We start from the raw sequence: 20,021 nt of genomic DNA on the forward strand, positions 1-20,021 counted from the left end.
AGGATTAGTCCTCATGGACACTCTATCTTGGTGGAAGATTAGGAAGGGTTGCACTGCCATTAAGGCCTGTAGTTCTGAAACCCTCCTTGCTGAAGTAATTGCCAGTAGGAAAGCAGTTTTCCATGACAGGTGTTGTAGGTCTGCTGTTGCTGCTGGTTCAAAGGGTGATAGTGTCAACTTTTCTAGCACAAAGTTTAAGTCCCAAGCTGGTAATGGTGGTTTCCTTGGAGGTTTTACATTCTTGATTCCTCTGAGGAACTGCCTGAGCAAAGGGTCGGAAAAACAGGTGGATCAAAGCTGTATTCTGCTGAAATAGCTGATGCATGTATCTTGATGGAGGAGTAGGACAGGCCTGAATGAAGAAGTTCGCCAGATACTCCAGAATGTTAGGCATATCTATGTTTGACACATCTTTTCCTCTTTCCGTACTCCAAATGACAAACCTTTTCCATTTTCCAGCATAGTTCCTTCTTGTTGAAGGTCTGCGTGCTTCAAGAATAATGTCTTTAACTCTTTGGGAAAGTTCTGGATTAGCTGCTGCTATGTGATGTTCCATGCAGTCAGTTGCAACGTTTTTAGGTTTGGATGTATGATGCTGTAGTTGTTCTGAGTTAACATCAAAGGCATCAGGGTATTGGCCACATATTGTTCGAGACATGCTCCTCAGCAGTGGGTACCAGTGTTGTCTTGGCCAGTTTGGAGCTATCAGGATTATCCTTGGACGTTCTTCCTTGATTTTTAGTAGTACTTTGTGTATCAAGGGAAGAGGTGGGAATGCATATGCTGTTAGGCCTTTCCAGCTGAAGGAGAGCGAATCCACTTTCCATGCTAGTGGGTGGAATGTCCTTGTGCAGAACTTTTGAGCTGGTGATTGAGAGGTGATGCGAATAGATCTATCTGAGGCATTCCCCATTTCTTTGAGATGGTCTTGAAGATGTCCGGTGCAGCTTCCATTCGTGGGCATCCGATGTGGTTCTGCTTAATATGTCTGCTAGAGTATTTTCTTTTCCCGGTACAAATATTGCCTGTAACTGGATGTTGTAGCTGAGTGCCAGGGTCCACAGCTCCAAAGTCATTCTGCATAGGGGTATGAATGAGTGCCTCCCTGTTTGTTGATGTACCACATGACTGTGGTGTTGTCTGTCCTTATCATCAACTGGCCCTCTTGGAGAAATGGTTTGAACTTTTGGATTGCCAGTTTTACTGCCAGCATTTCTTTTAGGTTGATGTGCAGGTGAAGTTGATCCTGTGTCCACAATCCTTGCACGCATTTGTCCAGCATGTGGGCCCCCATCCTAGGTCTGAAGCGTCTGTTGTGATGGTCTGGCTTGCTTGACATCTGCGAAAGGGTAGGCCTGGGTTTGACTGACATGCCTGAGCCCACCATAGGAACTCCTGCTTTAAGCATGGAATTAGTGGGATTTCTGTTTCTAGGCTGTGTCTGTGTTGGGACCATAAATTCTTTAGGTACCACTGTAGTTTTCTCATATGTAGTCTGGCAAATGGGACCAAGATTATGCATGATGCCATGAAGCCCAAGGCCTGCAGTACTTTTCTTGCTGTTAACTTGTTCAGTTTTGTTAGTGCCAAGAAGTAAAGAGGGAGTTCTTTTGTTTTCTGTAGTCAGGAATGCCATTTGTTTTACTGTGTCCAATTCAGCCCAAGAATGTCCTTGTTTGGGATGGTATCAGCCTTGACTTTTGTAAATTGACTGTGTATCCCAGTGCTTGTAGCAAGTAAATGACCCTTTGTAAATCTGTTGTCAGCTTGCTTTTGTTGTCCCCTTGCCGCCCGCAGTCGTCCAGGTATGGGTAAATTTGAATTCCTGTAGTCTGCAATGGGCGATTACTGATGCCAGGCATTTTGTGAATACTCTGGGCAGTAGATAAGCCAAAGGGCAATGCTGAGAATTGATAGTGCTCTGATCCTGCAAGAAATCTGAGGTATCTTCTGCAGATTGGTCGAATGGGGGCGTGCAGGTATGCCTCCTTGAGGTCTAGAGTTACCAGCCAACACTCCTTGCCCAGCATGGGAAGAAGTTGCTGTAGGGTCAGCATTTTGAATTTTGGGACAATGATGTATGTATTTAAGGTGGACAGGTCGAGAATTGGTCTCCAACTTTTTCCTTTCTTGGAACTAGGAATAGTCTGGAGTAGAACCCCTTTCCTTGCTCTGCTGTTGGCACTCTTTCCACAGCTCTCATGTTTGCTAACTCCATTATCTGTTGTAGTGCCTCTGTTTTTGATTTGGAGGTAGATTTGGCATTCCTCTTTGACTGGTAAAGTGTGGAAGTGAAACCGGTAACCTTGATCTATGGTTTGTAAAATCCACTTGTCTTTTGTTATGTAGTGCCAGTTCTTTGAAAATAAGGTTAACTTTCCGCCTAGAGGAGCTGCTATTTGTTCCCTGGTAGGATTTAGGTTAAGTCACTGTGGTTGTGCTGATGTAGTGGCAGTGGTTGTGTCTGTGCCTCTGTTGTTACCTTGCCACTGTCGTCCTCTGTAGGCACCTCCTCTGGATTGGTTTTGCCTCTGGAACGTCTATTCCTGCCCCTTTGAAATTTTGTGGAGTCAGGAAAGGACCAATTTTTGGCAGGCCAGTTCCTGCTAAACCTTGGGGGGTTGAACCTACAAGAAATCTTTAACCGTTTGAACAGATTTTGCCTTTTCTTCCATTTTCTTCATAACCTGCTGGGCAGGTGTACCAAACAAACTTGTCTTATCCATAGGAGCATCTAGCAACTTAGCTTTAACATGATCCGGTAAAGCTTGCTCCTTTAGCCATGCATGCCTTCTTATCACTGTGCCAGTCATGGCTGATCTAAATGAAGCCTCCAGTGCATCATAGCCACATTTTAAGGAATGGTTGCTAACCTGTTGTATGTTATTTACCATTTCTAATACATATTTCTTATCAAGAGATTCATCAGTGGTTAGTTTTTAGTTAACTGATCAAGCATAAACTCTTGGTATTGTATCATGTGAAACTGACAGTTTAAAGCTCTAGCTGAGAGAGTAGCTGAAGTTTAGACCTTTTACCCCATCTGTCTAATGTCCTTGCTTCCCTTTCAGAAGGAATAGGGTTTTAGCTATGGTCGGCTACTGCCTTGGGACCCTGGGATATAGTTTGGGGTCTGCAAGTGGGGCCTTGTAAAGGTGGTGATGAGTATCTGGCACCCTGTAAAATCTGTCTGGTTTGGCAGGGGCTGGGGGTAAAGAATCTGGAGCGGAGCAGACATCATTGAAAGCATCATCCACCACAGAGAGAACAGGAGGTATAGCTAAGGGCCTGTGCTGTGGGAGGTGCAGAAAGGTCCTAAGTCTTTTCTGGAGTCTGAAAAATCCTGTTGCTGCCATTGGAACTGCTCTGCATGGCATGTAAGGTTTCCCCAAAGGAGAATTCTTCTGGTGGGGAAGCAGCTGGAATGGATTCTTCAGCATCAGAATCTTCAAAATTGGAGAAAGGAGCCTCTGGCTGGTCAGTTATGTCTGATTCGTCAGCAGAATCATCAGAGGACACTGGCTCAGGGGCTCTGCCCTAGGTCTCTTCTCTGGGGGCTGAGAGGCCCTGTCTGGGTGAGATTGAGATCCTCTAATTAATGAAATTAAATCTTCTGCCAAAGTAAGCATTTGAGAACTAGAAGAGGGCCTGGTTGTGGGGGTTTAACAGGCACTGTCTTAGTAGTCTTGGCTGCTTTAGCCCTGGCGAAGGCCTTAATGGACATGGCTGCTGGAGGCCTAGCAGCACCACGTGCTGGGGTAGAGACATCCAAGGGAATGGTGTCTGATAAGTCAGTGGCAACCACCGTAGTGGATAAAATTTCTGAGGCCGATTCAAGAGTGGTAGCAGGGGCCTCAGTTGTAGAGATAGGTTCAGCTGTACTTTGATCAGTTTTCTCGGTTTCGCGAAACCGAGACACTCATGTTTGCTTAACCATGGTTTCGGCGAAACCGCGGACTGTCGGTCTTTATCTTTGCGTTTTTTGGCAGATTGGGTAGTCGGAGGATCCGACGGCATAATGCACGCAAAATCAGAACCGAAAAACTGCTCTGCAAACTCCGACCGACGCCTTAAAAGCGGTTGAAAAAGCACAGGCAACAGGCTGCTACGTCGTGGGCTGGGCCTAAACAAGGCAGACAATAAGAGTGGAAATCTTTATGAGGTATTTGTTTCCCACAGGTTAAACAATTATTAACTTTTTCTGACATCGGCTGAGGCAAGAAAGAGTCCCCAGCGGGTACTTAGCTTTAGAAGTCCTCAAGTAGTATTCGGTAGAAGTAATCTCTGGATCCGACTGACCGGCACTTGCGAACAGCTTCTGCTTCGGGCGCCACGCGGCAAGAAAGACTGAGGAAAATGGCGTCGGCTGATGCTTTTATACCCGAAGACCAACAGAGATGACGTCGGGTGAAGTGCGACATCAGCGGCGGACCCGGACTTTGGAATCCGGCCGACTGAAGGGCTGCCTGACGACAGGACAACCCCAGTTGTTATGACTGCAGATGCATCCATGAAGGACATCTGTAGTTTTCAGTTATCCTCAGAGTAAAAATAATACACACACATGTATACAAACAATGTAGTAACTGTCCTTCAGAAAACTGACTGTAGTAATGCGGTTAAACACTATAAGAAACCAAAATGTACCTCATTTTAAATAAAAATGAAAATGAAATAGATACATACACCTTTGGGAGATGGCTTGTATAAATTACTGCTGTACATCTTGAGTATGATTTTTTGTGACACTACCTCTGCCAAAGTAAGACCTCATGTATGTCCCGCACTCAAAGTCTGATAGGGATGTTTTTCATTTTACTGAAAATTGTTCTCAAAAGATTACTGTAGTACCTCCACATCATGCAGCACATAAAAAACAACAATCATCTTAATACAGCAATTCTGACTTTCTGACATTGTAAAGGAAACCATACTGGCTGCAGTCAAGAACATTAACTCAGACACAAGGATGTGGTGGGCACATGTCAACCTCCATAATGTGATATTCTGAACAGGTCACTTAACAGAATCTTTTAAAGCCGTTCTTAAAAAGGAGGGACTGTACCTAACAGACCCACCCCGGTTAAGAAATACATTTTTAAAATGAAGTAAATAACCATCATGTACTCAACCTGCCACAGTCAGTTGTCAGTATCAGTTAATGTGTTTGGCTTGAACTGACAAATTAAACAAAACAACTTCCTCAAAAAAAAAATAAAATTTCCTAAGTGCATGCCATCATGGCATGATAAAGCTGATAGCATGGTTATACAGAACTTATGAACTGTATACCGATCATTATTTTTTTCTGTGCCATCTGAAGAGTGCAAAGAGGCACAAAGGAGCAATGAAGACGTAGAAACTCCATGATAATAAAATGACCTTCAGAATGGCAACATATAGGTTACTGCATAACTTTTTTTTTAGGACATTCTACCCTTGCTGCCTGTCAGCCATCTGTCCCCTCCCATTCAATCTTCCAGCAGGCACCATGCAACAGTCTCCACGGTTTCACCAGGGAAATTTAACTAAAGGAAACATCTAACCTCCCCTCCCTGCACCAGTAAAACAGGCATTATCATTCTCCCCTGCCTATACTATTAAGCTCCTCAGCCAATATTCGTACAGATCACCTGGGTTGTAATCAAAGTGCCAGCCCTCTAGGCCACTGGCACAGGAGACTACTGAATAAGTGTAGGGCCAATCCAGTTCTTGAGAAGATGTGGTGAATTTAGACACATGGTTTCCAGAAAGTTGACAGTCTCCTCAATTTTGATCTGCTACATTATAATGAAATGCTCATCTAAGTATGCAACTTCTCGAAATTGCTCAACATGCATGCATGCAGGTAGTGGAAGGAGGAAAATGATAAAGTTAAGCTAGTTCATAATTCTGCTGAAACCAACTTGACAATTTATACAGACAGCACATTTACATTAGATGGCAAAACACCATTTTGTTTAATACTGCCTTTACCGAGCAGTGCACAAAAAGGAAGCGGTGGTAATTCTACCTACAAACTTGAGATTTCATCCAGCCTGAGTAAGAGGGATCAAATCATGATGAATACAACTGGCAAACTGCAATAACAAGGCATGATGATCAATACAATTGGAAAACTACAATAACAAGGTACATTATAGGATAACAAACAGTGAATAGTGGCTATAACACAACATGTATTCATGTAGAAAAACAAATCACCAAGCTTACTTCTCCTAGTTCTTCGTGAATCTCTGCCACATAAGTGCTTTCCTTTATAACGTCAACTGGCTCTGGTTCCACAAAGGAATCATCTTGTCTTTCAGAGGTGTCACTATCACTTTCCCCAAGACCATCATTATCAGACTCCTCATGATCATGCTCATTTTCCTTGTCAGACTTATCAGAATATAAATCGTGATCCTTGAAATGCTGATGCTCAATTTCAGTATCGTTTAGCCTTAAAATAAAAAAGACATTTTTGAAAAGATACTGATAAACTTTCAAAGAGAGAGAGAAAGATTAGTTGTGTAAGAACTTACCATAATGATAGATGTCGTTCTCTTCTCTGTTGCAGTATTCCTGACTTAAGGGAGTTGCCTGCCAAAGCGACAACCCAATGTCAGCCAGTATACCAAAGTCTTTTACTACCTAAGGTGTGCGGTACATGACGTTGGCCAACAGTAAATGTTAGCCATAAAAGAGACACACGTGCGCACCACCCTCAGAAATGAAGTCCTAGGTGGAGAGACAGTCTAAGGGAATGAGGATCTGTGCATCCAAGAAAGTCAGAAGTAGGGGAAAGGAGAGAGGGTTGGAATACTGCAACAGAAAAGAAGGACATCTATCATTATGGTAAGTTCTTACACAACTAATCTATGTCCTTCTAGTCTTCTATTGCAGTATTCCTGACTTAAGGGAGATTACAAAAGGTCATGAGGAAAGGTCGGAGGAAATGGCAGAGGAATTTTCAAGGAAGCCATGGAGAATGTCCCTGGCAAACCATGCCCTGGATTTAGAGTCCAACTTATAGTGTTTGTTGAAGGTGTGGACAGAAGTCCAAGTAGCTGCTGCTAGGATGGACTTGGTATCCAAACCCCTGAGGTAAGCCCCTGAAGAAGATATTGCCCTGGTAGAGTGAGCTTTGACTGAGCCAGGGAGAACCTTACCATGGTAGGCAGAGCAAAAGGCAATAGATTTGGATATCAAGTCAGTTAGACAGAGACAGTCCCAGAGACCTGGGATGGAAAGACACAAAAAAATTGGTCTGTTTTCCTGAAGAATTTAGTCTTATGTAAGTAGAACCTGAGCTATCTGTGTACATCCAGAGTGTGCAGGATCATCTCACTACTGTTCTGGGGAGAGGGAAGAAAACTGGTAGGTGAACTGACTGGTTTAGGGACAATTCATTGACAACCTTTGGCATGAATGAGGGCTTGGTCTGCAATGAGACACGGTCTTTATTGAAGACAAGAAGGGGGGAGAAGCCATAAGGGCTTGTAACTCTGAGACCCGCCTGGCAAATTTAATGGCCACCAGGAGGATTGTCTTCCAAATGCAGCATTTGAGTGAGCTAGAGGAAGCAGGTTCAAACGGTGCTTGAGTTAATTTCTCTTATACAAAACTGAGGTCCCAAGGTGAAGCCATCAGTCTCCTGGGGGGGGGGGTCCTGATATGAAGGATACCTTTCAGGAATTGTTTAGCTATGAATCTGGAAGCCAAGGGAGGACTTAGTGGTACACAAGCAGAAATAGCTGCCAAATGAGCCTTGATTGAAGAGTATGCTAGTCCTGCATTACGCAAGTCACACAGATAGGACAGAACCATAGGTGGGAGCACCTCCAAAGGGTCCTGGTTCCTAGCCTGACACCAAACAGAGAACCTCTTCCATTTGGAGAGAGAAGATTTTTTAGTAATAAGTTTCCTGGTCTCCTGCAGTACTTGAAGCACGTCCTCAGAGTAAAGGTGCCTGAATGGTATTAGGGCTCTATCATCCACAGAGTTAATTGGAGAGTTTACAGATGTGGGTGTAGGAGAGAACCTTTTTTCTGTGTTAACAGGTCCACTCGGTGGGAAAATTTCTGGTGACTGCCCTTGGCTAGGTGAAATAGAAGGGGGAAACCAATGCTGTCTTGGCCAATAGGGAGTCACCAGCAAGATTTTTGGCTTTTCCTGTCGGACTTTCAACAGAACTTTGGGGATAAGTGGAAGGGGAGGGAATGCATATAGGAATTTCCCCTTCCATGACATTGAAACTCTCCATATCCGAGGATATTATTCTATGGCACAAAACCGAGGAAGTTGTTTGTTCATGGGGAAGCAAACAAATCTATCTCTGGAATACCCCACTGGTGGAGAATGTATAAGGACACATCCTTGTGAAGCATACATTTGTAGGCTTGTGTCCTGGATCTGCTTAGGGTGTCCACCACTGTATTCTGGCTGGAGGGGATGTACACCACCTGGAGAAATACATCTAGATGACAAGCTAGATCCAATACCTATAATAGGTAGTCTGCACAGGAGATAGGATCTAGTAACATCCTGCTTCATTATGTACCACAAGACTGTCATGTTGTCAGTGTGTACACGCAACCTCCCTGGTCTGATCAGTGACTTGAAGGTTTGGAGAGCTAAAATCAGTGCCCTCATTTTTGCTCACATTTATGTGCTCCTTCATTCGGGAGGGAGACCACTGCCCTTGAGCTGTTTGGAGGTCTAAGGCCACCCCCCCTACCCATCTCTGAGGCATCCATAAATAATAAGGTCTGAGTAGGTGGCAGAGGATGAATGGAAAACCTGGGTTTAGAGATAGTTGTGAGATCCACCACTGAAGCGCCTGCTCTAGACCTGGAGGAGTGGAGTCAGGTGATCTAGATGGTGAGCGTCCTGAGACCATACTGATTTGAGGAACCACTGAAGTTTCCTCATGCCTTGCCAGAGAAAGCATTGGGGTGGTGGGAAGCCATTAGGCCCAAGTTCCTGAGGAAATGTCTGGCAGAAATCTAATTTAGGTGGAGTCTCTCTGCAAAGATTAGTGAGATCTCCTTAGCCTTGGAAGGTGGGAGAGACAATATCATGCTCAGGGTTTGGAATCTGCAGCCCAGAAATATGAGATCTTGGGCTGAGTCCAGGGATGATTTTTTGAAGTTGATGGCAAATCCCAGGTTTTAACGAATGGCAATTGCCATTTGGAGAGATTTGTTCAATTCCGTTTGAGAAATGGCTTGGATTAAGATGTCGTACAGGTATGGGTAAATTAAGATCCCTTGGAGTCTGCTAAAGGCTTCTACTGGGGCTAGACATTTTGTGAAGACTCTTGGAGGTGTAGAGAGTCCAGAAGGCAAAGCCGAGAACTGACAGTGATAGGATCCCACAACAAATAGCAGGAATTTCCTGTATCTATGGTGAATTGGGATATGGAGGTAAGCATCCTTGATAACTATTCAAGCTAGAAATGCCTAAGGAAGGACAAGAAGAAACAGTGTTTGTAGGGTTAACATTTTGAAAGAGGGGACTATAAGGAAGTTGCTGAGGTAGGAGGGATCTAGGATTGGTCTCAAGGGTCGTTCCTTCCTGAGAACTAGGAAAAGATGGGAGTAAAAGCCCCTTCCCTCTTCCCCACAGGGAACAGGTTCTATGGTGCCCTGTTGTAGGAGTTCTAGAAGAAATGGCGGGAAAAGGAGGAGCTGATCTTTTGGTTTTAGAGGGATTCCCCTGAAGGCAGGCACTTTGTGCCAAACCATGAAGTACCCCCTATTTATGATACGTAACACCCAAGAGTCCTGAGTGATGAGTTCCCAGGAAGGAAAGGAGAGGGGAAGACGTTGGGACAGGGGAATTAGGTTGTTGCCAGAGTCACAAAGATGAGTCTGTTCGATCAGGAAAGGACTGTATGATTATATGAAGGGCAGAAGAGGAGGGAAATTGTTGGGTCTTCTTAGCCCTCTTTTGGGGTCTAGATCGAGGTGCTCTGCATTGCCTGTGTACGAAAGTTTGTTTTGCAGGTTATCTCTGCTGTGAAATTTGGGCACAGGGGATACCAAAATGTGTTTAAGATCCTTAAGCTCTTTGCTTTTTTCTTGCAGAGATTTGAAGAGCTCTGCAGAAGATTTCCCAAACATGATAGTATAATCCAGGGGGGTATCCATCAGTTTTGCCTTGATATCCTCAGGTAGAGGCTGAAGCCTTAGCCAGGCAAATCTTCTAAGGGCAGAAGAGGAAGCAGCAGCCCAAGAGGAGGCTTCAACTGCATCATAAGTGCACTTGATAAAATGTCTGGCTACCTGAGAGGAGTTGGCACGGAGAGAGGATGCCAAGGTCTTATTTGCAGAGTCAGGCATACCTGATACCAATTTAGAGACCTTGGAAAGGAGTTCCAAGTTGTACTTGGTCATGTGTGTCTGATACTTTAAAGCTCTGAAGGCCGGAGTAGTGGAGGTATAGATTTTCTTTCCCAGCCTCTCCAACTGTCATCTGTCTTTATCTGAGGGCAACAAGGAAGAGAAAGGAATGAACCTGGAGGCCTTATCAGAGGCAACAGAAATAAATGAAGGATCTGCAGCGGGTGCCTTAAAAAGGAATTGGCAGTCCTTGGGTACTTTGTAGCACCTATCAGGTTTTTTATGAGATGGGGGGCTCTGAGTCTGGGTGGGTGGAAGTGGATGCAAAGGCACCCAGAAAAGCAAAGATTACAGGAGGGATGGCTGAGGGACTGGGGGTCTGAGCTTGGAGGATGTCATAATAGTGCTTCTGGATCTCGGACATCTCTGTGCAGTCTCATCTGAAGTGATCCCGCATATTGGAGATAGTCTCCCCAAAAGAAATCTCCTCCATGGGGGAATATGTCCCATTGGAGTCCTCTTCAGAGGAGCCATAATCCAAAGGGGAAGGAATTTGGGAGGAACACTCCAATTCCTCATCCTTTTTCTCAGAAGAGGAGTCTTCATCAGAGCTAAGATGAAGCCTAGGTCTCTTCCTGGAGGAAGAAGACCTGGGTGAAGGGGAAGCAGCCCGACCTGACAGAGGGCCTAAGGCCCATGAAGGCACTGAAAAGGGCCTGAGAAAAGTTCAACCATTCCTTCTGTGGATGAGGAGAAGGAGAAACATATTTAGTCTTTTGTTTCTTCTTTGCAGGCGTATCTATACGGTGCAGAGAAGGGGTGCCAGACATAGGCCTGCACCCTACAATATCGGATTCAACATCCCCCTTAACGACAATCTGGGTAATCCTCCTAGGGCCCTCCGACACTATACGCCTCGGTTCCCCCTGGACATCAGAGGCCGATGTCTGAGAAGCCTCACTGGATGTGCAAACATCTGAGACAAGACAGCCTTTGAAGCAGGCTCGATCTGTGGATCCGGATCTCAGTTGGCATGTGTCTCCAAGCTCTCATGCACTTCGGGAGAGACATCAGACTCGAGAGGTGCAGCTTTAGATTTGGACCTATCTTTTTTGGCTTTCCATTTTATAGGCTCGGTCGTCGGGTCCTGTGGAGTGTCCATTGTGTTTTTAACAAGAAGCTTGACACATTAGTTTTCAAGGTATATTAAAAGGAAGGATAACGGGCTCCGGAAAGTTTTCAGAACAAAGAAATGGCAAATAGCACAGGATTTGTGATTGTGCTGATGGGCCTAGGCAAAAAAGGCACTGAGTATGACAGTCTTTATCTGTCATCCACAGTCACACTTTTCCTTTCTGGATGACATGAACTTCAAAGATAAAGAAAGTTAGCAAAAACAATGGTTTCCCCAACAGGGCACTTATCTTATCCGAAGAACAGTGATTCCAACAGAAAAGCGATGTCCGGGACTGGCGATGTGACTGGCAGCAAAGTGCATCATGCTTCCCTTTTATGGCTGTCTGCTGTCGGCCAATATCAGGTGGTCGCCTCGGCAGACAACTCCCTTAAGTCAGAAATACTGCAACAGAAGAATAGGACATTTAACTGTTCATTCACTTTATTCAATTTTTTTAGACTTAATAGATTCTTAAATTAATTTCAAATTACTTTCTTCTCACTACATAAACAATAGGAACTCTACTGATGTACAAAGATATTTAGAAGTCTCACTATTTTCAAGCTGTTTTACTCAGAAAATATAATTATCATGTTAAACTAAATTCCTGAGAGTCCCAAGATATTGCTATTCATTAGTAATGAGAAATGACTAGAGGCCATGAACACAAACACAAAGGAGTATACATGTTGCTTTAAAATTGTAAGGGAAAGTGGGTATACACTAATGAAAAAACAACAATCTGAGCAGGAGGATTCTACTTCATTCCAACAAAATACAAAAAGCACAATCTGGTACCTCAGCCATTCGCCTTCAGTGGATACAACCAGTAAAAAATTCACACAATTTGTAGTTAAGCAAATTAAAGTAAAACTGAACATGCAACTACTATATTTATTGTATTATTTGTTTGGTTGCATTCATAAGGTTTTGAAATGCATTTAACATGTTCAAGGATTTTTTTTTTATTATGGCAATGTGCACTTTAAGGATTTAATTAATGTCAATTATGGATCAATCAATGCAAGTTTGTTTTGTATAAAATTAGTGAATTTTTTTACTGGCTGTAGCCACTGAAGGCGAATGGCCAAGATACCAGTTCAAGCTTTTTGTATTTCGTTGGAATAAAGTAAAATCTTGCTGCTTAGATTGTTTTTTTTTTCTTTTGCTTTTCGGTTATTTGGTGTTTTTATGATGTCATTGGACTGAGCAGATGCAGTTCCTGTGGTATTTTGGACCTTGTTGAACAAGCACATTTATTATTCTTGGATTTGCTTAAGGAAAGAGAGGCAAAGTTGGCCAATTGTGACAACTGGATGTCACCTGGTGAGCAGGAGTATGTGCCACAGTTTGAACTTTTAGAGCAGTTGATGGTTAAAAGAAGTCAATTTATTTTATGACACCAGATTGCTACAGAAATATTTATTCAGAAAAAATGCTGAGGTTAGGCTCCAGTGTCCAAATCAAAGTAAAAAAGCAGTCTTCAGTCTTCAATAAAGGTAAAAAAGCAGACTTGAATCGAAGAATAAAAGTATAAGAAGTCTTCTTTATTGTCACACAAGCGCTTTCACATATTGCTTCCTCAGGTGTATACTAACAAAGGTAAACCACACCTATATATACTTAACTAAAATAATCATGTGACTCAATAACCCATTTACCATTAAAGCTGTATTCTCTCTTATAGATCAGAAAGCATTGCTTAAAGCTAAGTGTGTATGACACAACAAAAGTGTGACTATTTAATAAAATACAATAAATCTAAAATACATAATATATATCTAGAAAACATTCTATCTTCATATTCATAATGTAAAGCTTCTAAAAATATATAGAACTTCTAAAAAATACATCAATTTTAGTGCATCGTTTTAATAAAATTCTTAAAAACATATAAATATAGATATTTCATAGCAAACATTGCATACAAATATATTAATATATTAATATATTAAAAACATAAACCCATAGCCATCTATTTACCTACGTAACCCCCTTTTTCTTAAGATAGGCTTAATGGGCATGCTGTCATTCAGCCCGTGACCAAAGTTGGCTCTCAGCATAGCTATCCATCTTGCTTCAGCTTCTTCGGTTCTATCTCTAATGTCACTATTTCTCATATTCTCATAAGTTCTTGCAACAATCATAAACCTAAATGTATGTTTTTGGCCTACCTTCAAAACGTGCTTAGACAAAGCGTTGTTCTCTGAGCCCTGCCCTATGTGGTATACATGTTCTCTAACCCTTTCTCTGAGGCTGCGATCTGTTTTGCCTACATAAAAACAGTTGCACTGGCCACAGATAGCAAGATAAACCACATGGGTGGTCAAACATGAACCACCAACCCTAAGCTCATAAAGTGCATTTGTATCTGGATGTACAAAGTGAGTATCACTGCAAATATACTGGCATTGATTACACTTGCCACATGGTCTAGTGCCAATCATATTCTCAAGATTCACTTCGTCTCGACCGTTGCATAATCTCCTTTTGAGATTCTTTTTATTCTTAAAGGTGAATTGTGGTTTACATCCTACCACTCCACTAATTACTGGGTCGGTCATCAGAATTTTCCAATGGTTATTAACTATCTCTGTATATTTCCTCACATCCCTAGAGTAGGAAATATTGACCTTAAGCTTATTCTCACTTGTCTTAGCTTCCCTGTTAAATTTATCTGAGAAATAAGGTCTGGCCCTTGTACCTCTCATTTGCTGTGCTTTTATAAAGCCTTCCTCTATCATACTTCTCTCATAACCCCTCTCATCCAATTCATAACAGGTCTTAACAAGCTGTTCCTGACAGTCATTATGTCTCGCACTCAATCTGGATGCCCTAAAAAATTGATTCTGGGTAGCGTTCCTGAACACATATTTAGGATGCATGCTCTCCCTTGATAATAAGCTATTTACATGGCATTCCTTCCTATATAATCTTGTGGTAATAGCTCCTTTTTCATATCTTTCTATTAATACATCCAAAAAGCTCACGCTTTCTTCAGAATAATTTAAGGTGAATTTTAAAAAGCTTGTTGTGTTGTTAATATAATCAACAAACTCTAACAACTCTGTCATATTACCCTTCCACAGAATAAAAAGATCATCTACAAATCTCCTGTAGAAAGGTATCATGTCACTAAAGGGTCCATTCAATACGTGTACTCTCTCCCAGGCTAACATAACTGCATTGGCATTTGAGCACGAGCTACCCATCGCTACACCATTCATTTGATGATAGACCTGTTTCTTAAATAGAAATACATTATTATTAAGCATGATTCTCATTAATTCAATTAGTATCACTATTTCATCTGGTTTATATACATTAACATCATTCATTAATTCATGTAATAACCCCAAACCCACTGTATTGGGAATTACAATAAATAGTGACACAACATCAAGCGTCACCAAGATAATGCCAGAACTAGTTATATCCTTTTTCATAAAAGCAAAAAGGTCATGCAAAAACTGCTCTGTATCCTTAAGAATAACTTCAGAGCTATCCACTATTGTTCTAAGCTTCTTATCCAAATATATTGATATCGCTTCTGTGCACCATCCACCACTCGAGACGATAGGCCTCATGGGTGGTCTATTGGGGTTCTTATGCACTTTAGGCAAGCCTTTTATATACGGAATGGTATATTTAATATTAAAGAAATAGTCACATAGCTCCTTGGTAATCATCTGTGCATGATGTAAATGTTTAATATAATTATTAACTGATTCTACCATTCCTTTCACCTCACTGTAATTAATTTTCTTGTAAAAATCAGTGTTGCCTAACATCTCATACATCAAATTTTCATATAGCTCAGTGTCTAGGACAACTATACGCCCACCCTTATCTGCAGGTCTAATAACCAGGTCATCATCTTTTTCAAGATCATGTAGAGCTTCTGATTCACTCCTACTGAGATTATGCCACTTGTTCTTATTCACTTTGCTATTATGTACTCTATATATATCATCTATCACTATTTGTTCAAACGCATTATTCAGTGCTGTCTGTTTGGGGACATACGTACTGGGTCTATTAAAGACATGACTGACATCATTACTATTACTTACTTGATTCTGATGAAACATATATTTAAGCATCAGATTCCTTGTGAACATCTTAATGTCAAAAATCAAATCTGTTATATTCATATCACTAGTGGGTATGAAGGACAGACCCTTAGAAAGTACATTAATCTCAGAATTAGTTAAAGTACGTTTAGAAAGATTAGTTATTAATGTCTTACATTCTGGAATGCTTTCTTTATTGTGTACGTATTCTCCTTCACTTCTTCGAATTTTCTTTTGTTGCGTGTGTTGCTCCTGCCCCTGGGTTGAAAACCTGACCCCTGAGGCACTCTCCGGTTCAGCGAATTGTCCCTCATAGGAAGCGGAAAAACCAGGGCTTGTGTAGCTGCTGTAACCGCTTCCAAATGTGGCAATGGGTGTTGTCCCTGCAGTGTAGTTTGAACTTCTCCATTGGCTCCATGGTGTACTTCCGCTGTTGTAACCACAACTTTCCTCCTTGCACCCATGGATTCACTTGAATTTACTGCTGGCAAATGAACACTAGCTTCAAGATGTTCACTCGCCTCACTGGCTGTGCCCATCGTCGTTCCATTCTCACATGCTGCTCGAACGCCAACTCCAGCCTCAACAGAAGCTCCGATGATATCACTGTCGTTCTTCATCCATCACTGCGTGCCTACTGCCAGGCAGCATAGTATCACGTGGCCAAGTAAAGATATTACCAACAGCAAAGTCCTGTCGATCCCTCTTTAGTTTTCTTAGTTTAATTTGTAACAATTTGCGTTTGTACGTATTCACATTATCTATAGTCTCTGACAGCAGCCTGGTGAACACTTCGCAATTATACCTGTTGCAAAGCTGCAAGTAGTTGGTCTTCACCTCTTCCACTATTAACAGTTCTTTCCTCTCAGCAGCATTTATTAAAAGTCTCATATAGCCCATACTTGTCGCTATATTTAACTTCTGCCATTCACTTACTAATACAGAATCTTGATCAGTCTGTGCAGGCATTTTTAAAATTCTGAGTCCTCGTGGTATTAAACCTTCAGATACACAGACTTGCAGATGAAAATTCTCATACTGCAGCCTGGCTAATTTAGACATACTCTTTTCCAGGATTAGCAAATCAGTTTGAAGTGTTAAAAAATCAATTTCAGGTTCACTGCCACTGTCAACTATTAGATTTCTGTTCAAAAGAGGGTTAACTCTATCAGTAACTTTAGAAATGAATAGTTCTGCATTTGAATCAATTTTTTGAACATTAGACATACCACTTGAAGGATTATTTGTAGTTGAATTGTTTGGTTTGGGTGAATAATCCAGCTGAATTTCTTCCATTACACCGGCCAAATCCTTGATGCTGTCAGGCATGAAAAAAGAAAACAGTACTATGCAGAAAATGCCCAATAGCAACCAGAATACCTCTGCAAACACAGTAAAGGCAAACAAAAATCCAGAAAAAATGCTGAGGTTAGGCTCCAGTGTCCAAATCAAAGTAAAAAAAGCCTTCAATACAGGTAAAAAAGCAGACTTGAATCGAAGAATAAAAGTATAAGAAGTCTTCTTTATTGTCACACAAGCGCTTTCACATATTGCTTCCTCAGGTATATACTAACAAAGGTAAACCACACCTATATATACTTAACTAAAATAATCATGTGACTCAATAACCCATTTACCATTAAAGCTGTTTCTCTCTTATAGATCAGAAAGCATTGCTTAAAGCTAAGTGTGTATGACACAACAAAAGTGTGACTATTTAATAAAATACAATAAATCTAAAATACATAATATATATCTAGAAAACATTCTATCTTCATATTCATAATGTAGAGCTTCTAAAAATATATAGAACTTATAAAAACAAACAAAATTTGCTTGAGAAGTGGAACCAAATCTCACTTCACTGTACACTGAGTTAAATTCATATCCTCTTCAAGAGGAATTTAAGGTCACATGATAAGTTGCAACAGGACATCGCGGGTTTGCAACGTCAGCTGAGGTGTGAATCTTTGAATTTGCTGTTTTCTTCTAAAATGAAGGATATAAAAATTAAAGTTGATAAAGCAGAGCAAGAGATCATTGTCAGAAGGAAAAAGAAGCTCACCAGGGATATGGGTGATTTTAGAAGTGGCCTTATTTATTCCTGGCAGCAGAAGCGGTGTAGAGGGTGGTCCAGATTCAGGCAGTCTGGTGGACGTGTTTCTGCTAACAGAGGTTCTTTGGGTTCATCTGTGAAGACTTCATCTAAAGAGTATTTTGTTTCAAAACATCCAGGTGGACGACTCCTTAGATCTTTCCCAACATGCAGAACAATATGAAAAGATTAATTTTTCTCAGGACACAAGGAGAGGTCAGAAGAATCAAGGGAGAGGCAAGAAAATGCAACTGCGAGACAACATGTGTTGGACATTTCTTCCAGTTTGTTTGACTTTTTGGACTTTGATTCTTGTTTGGTTGTCCCTACTCGTGCTTTACCAATTGTGAACTTTTTTAATTGCCCATTTTTATGGATGGGTCACGTTTTGCGTCATGGCACAAAGTTTGTTCCCACTAAATTTCCTACATTACTTGAAGTATTGTTGAAAGTTAAAAATTCTGTAGGAAATTACTTCGCGTATTTTTTGATAAGAAAAAAAGTTGACAAAACAAGCACTTCTTTTGAATCATCTGTGGGGAATGACTCTGACGGATGTGTCGATATATGAAATGGATTTTTTTGATGAAGACATTTGGAATGAAGTAACTGAAGTGAATAATTGTTTCCTCACTGGTTATGGTAGACTACTGGTTCCAAATCTCCCACATATCAGCAATTTTGTTCCTCCTAAGACTTCTTCTGTAGTATGTTTAGTTGAAAATGTACTGTGTAGAAAGGTTTAGTTTGAATATTTTAAGTTTATAAAATTGAAAAAACAATATAACTTAAAAATGAATGGGAGCATTTGAAACATTTAAAAAATTTGACCACAAATCATGTGTTCAAGCAACCTGATAAAGGGGCAACTAGTTGGTCATGTCTAAGGTCAAATATGACCAGATGGTTTATAAGTTGTTGGGAGTACAGGGTGACTATATGGAGTTGGCCTGCAACCCTGTTTCCCTTTCTAATGCTGAACTGATGGAACTTTAAGAAAGGGGTGAGCAACTGGGTTTCCTCACGGCTGATAATGTGAAGAAACTGCATACACCTAAACCTTGCAACCTTATGTTCTACACCACTCCAACAATTTACAAGGATCTGTTGGATCCACTGGGTAGACCAATTGTATCGGGGGTTGATTCTTATTTGCAGAATGTTTGAATCTTTTTAGATTCCTTGTTAAAGGTGCATTTGGTGTAAAGTTCCAGTGCATATCATGAACACACGAACTTTGTGAATTAGTAAAAACTATAGGATGGTAAGAAGATTTTTATTGGGTAACTACTGACGTCAGCTCACTGTATACAAACATCAAGATTAGATGCGTTTTGGAGGCTGTATGCAACATCATGGGTGAAGGTCCCAGAACAGCTTTAATTTCCAATTTGTTAGAATTTTGTTTGACACACAATTATTTTAGGTTTGAAAAAAAGAAGTTATGTTCTTACCATAACGTTCGATCTGTGTTGCTGATCTTCATTCATTCATTACTGATGGGTGTCTGTTCTGTCCTCGGAACAGAGTCGGCCATTATAACAAGCTCGCACCAGCGAAAAACTCTCGAGCTAAGCTTTACACATAGGGCCTCTCTCCACATTACCTCAGATTGAGTTTGATCATAAGGAAGGAAGGAATGAAGAAAGAAAGCAGAGGCGATATCAGAGCAACTTCCCTGTCATAGGCTAGGACCATGCCAGAACCTCCAGGAGTCTTTCGGAGGAGGGATGGCGAGTGAGTTGTAATGAATGAAGATCAACAACACAGATGGAACATTATGGTAAGAACATAACTTTTTTATCTGATGTTGTTAATCTTCATTCATTCCCTACTGATGGGACAGAATCCCTAGCTACTTTTTTCCTGGGAGGTCCTATGGAACAATATTCCTGAATACCATTGAGCCAAAGGAAGTTCTCCCCCTGGAGACCATATCCAATTTGTAATGCGTGATATCGGTATGAGGAGTGGCCCATGTTGTTGCTGCACAAATCTCATCCATGAAGCTGTTGCATGGAAGGCAACAGACGTTGCAACTGATCTGGCTGAATGCACTTTGACCTTAGATGGTAGAGTAGCTTTGTTTTGTTGATAAATAAACCAAATGCAATTTCTCAGCCATTTAGATAAAGTAACTTTGGAAACAGATCTTCACAATTTTGGTCCAGAGAATGATATGAATAATTGGTCAGATTTTCGTAGTGATTTAGTTCTGTCCAGATAAAAACGCAATTGTCTACGCACATCAAGTAAATGTAGTGAATACTCCCCTTTAATAGAAAAATATGGAAAGAAAACTGGTAGATCAATCGTTTGATTAATAGTCAAGTCAGAAATAACTTTGGGTA

The 20,021-nt window shown here is 41.2% G+C and overlaps 1 protein-coding gene across 1 annotated transcript in view; it reads right to left on the minus strand.

Moving 5' to 3' along the window:
- The window catches only part of OSBPL8 (oxysterol binding protein like 8), a 3,324,100-nt gene that overhangs the window by 2,060,162 nt on the left and 1,243,917 nt on the right, over nt 1–20,021 (minus strand). Inside the window, exon 11 of the mRNA XM_044087980.1 lies at nt 6,214–6,442. Within this exon, the coding sequence (XP_043943915.1) occupies nt 6,214–6,442 (229 nt within the window). The remainder of the gene's footprint in view (nt 1–6,213; nt 6,443–20,021) is intronic.

This window comes from Protopterus annectens, chromosome 11.part0 (assembly GCF_019279795.1).
Source record: "Protopterus annectens isolate FY-2018-M chromosome 11.part0, PAN1.0, whole genome shotgun sequence".
NCBI classification, from domain to species: Eukaryota; Metazoa; Chordata; order Ceratodontiformes; family Protopteridae; genus Protopterus; species Protopterus annectens.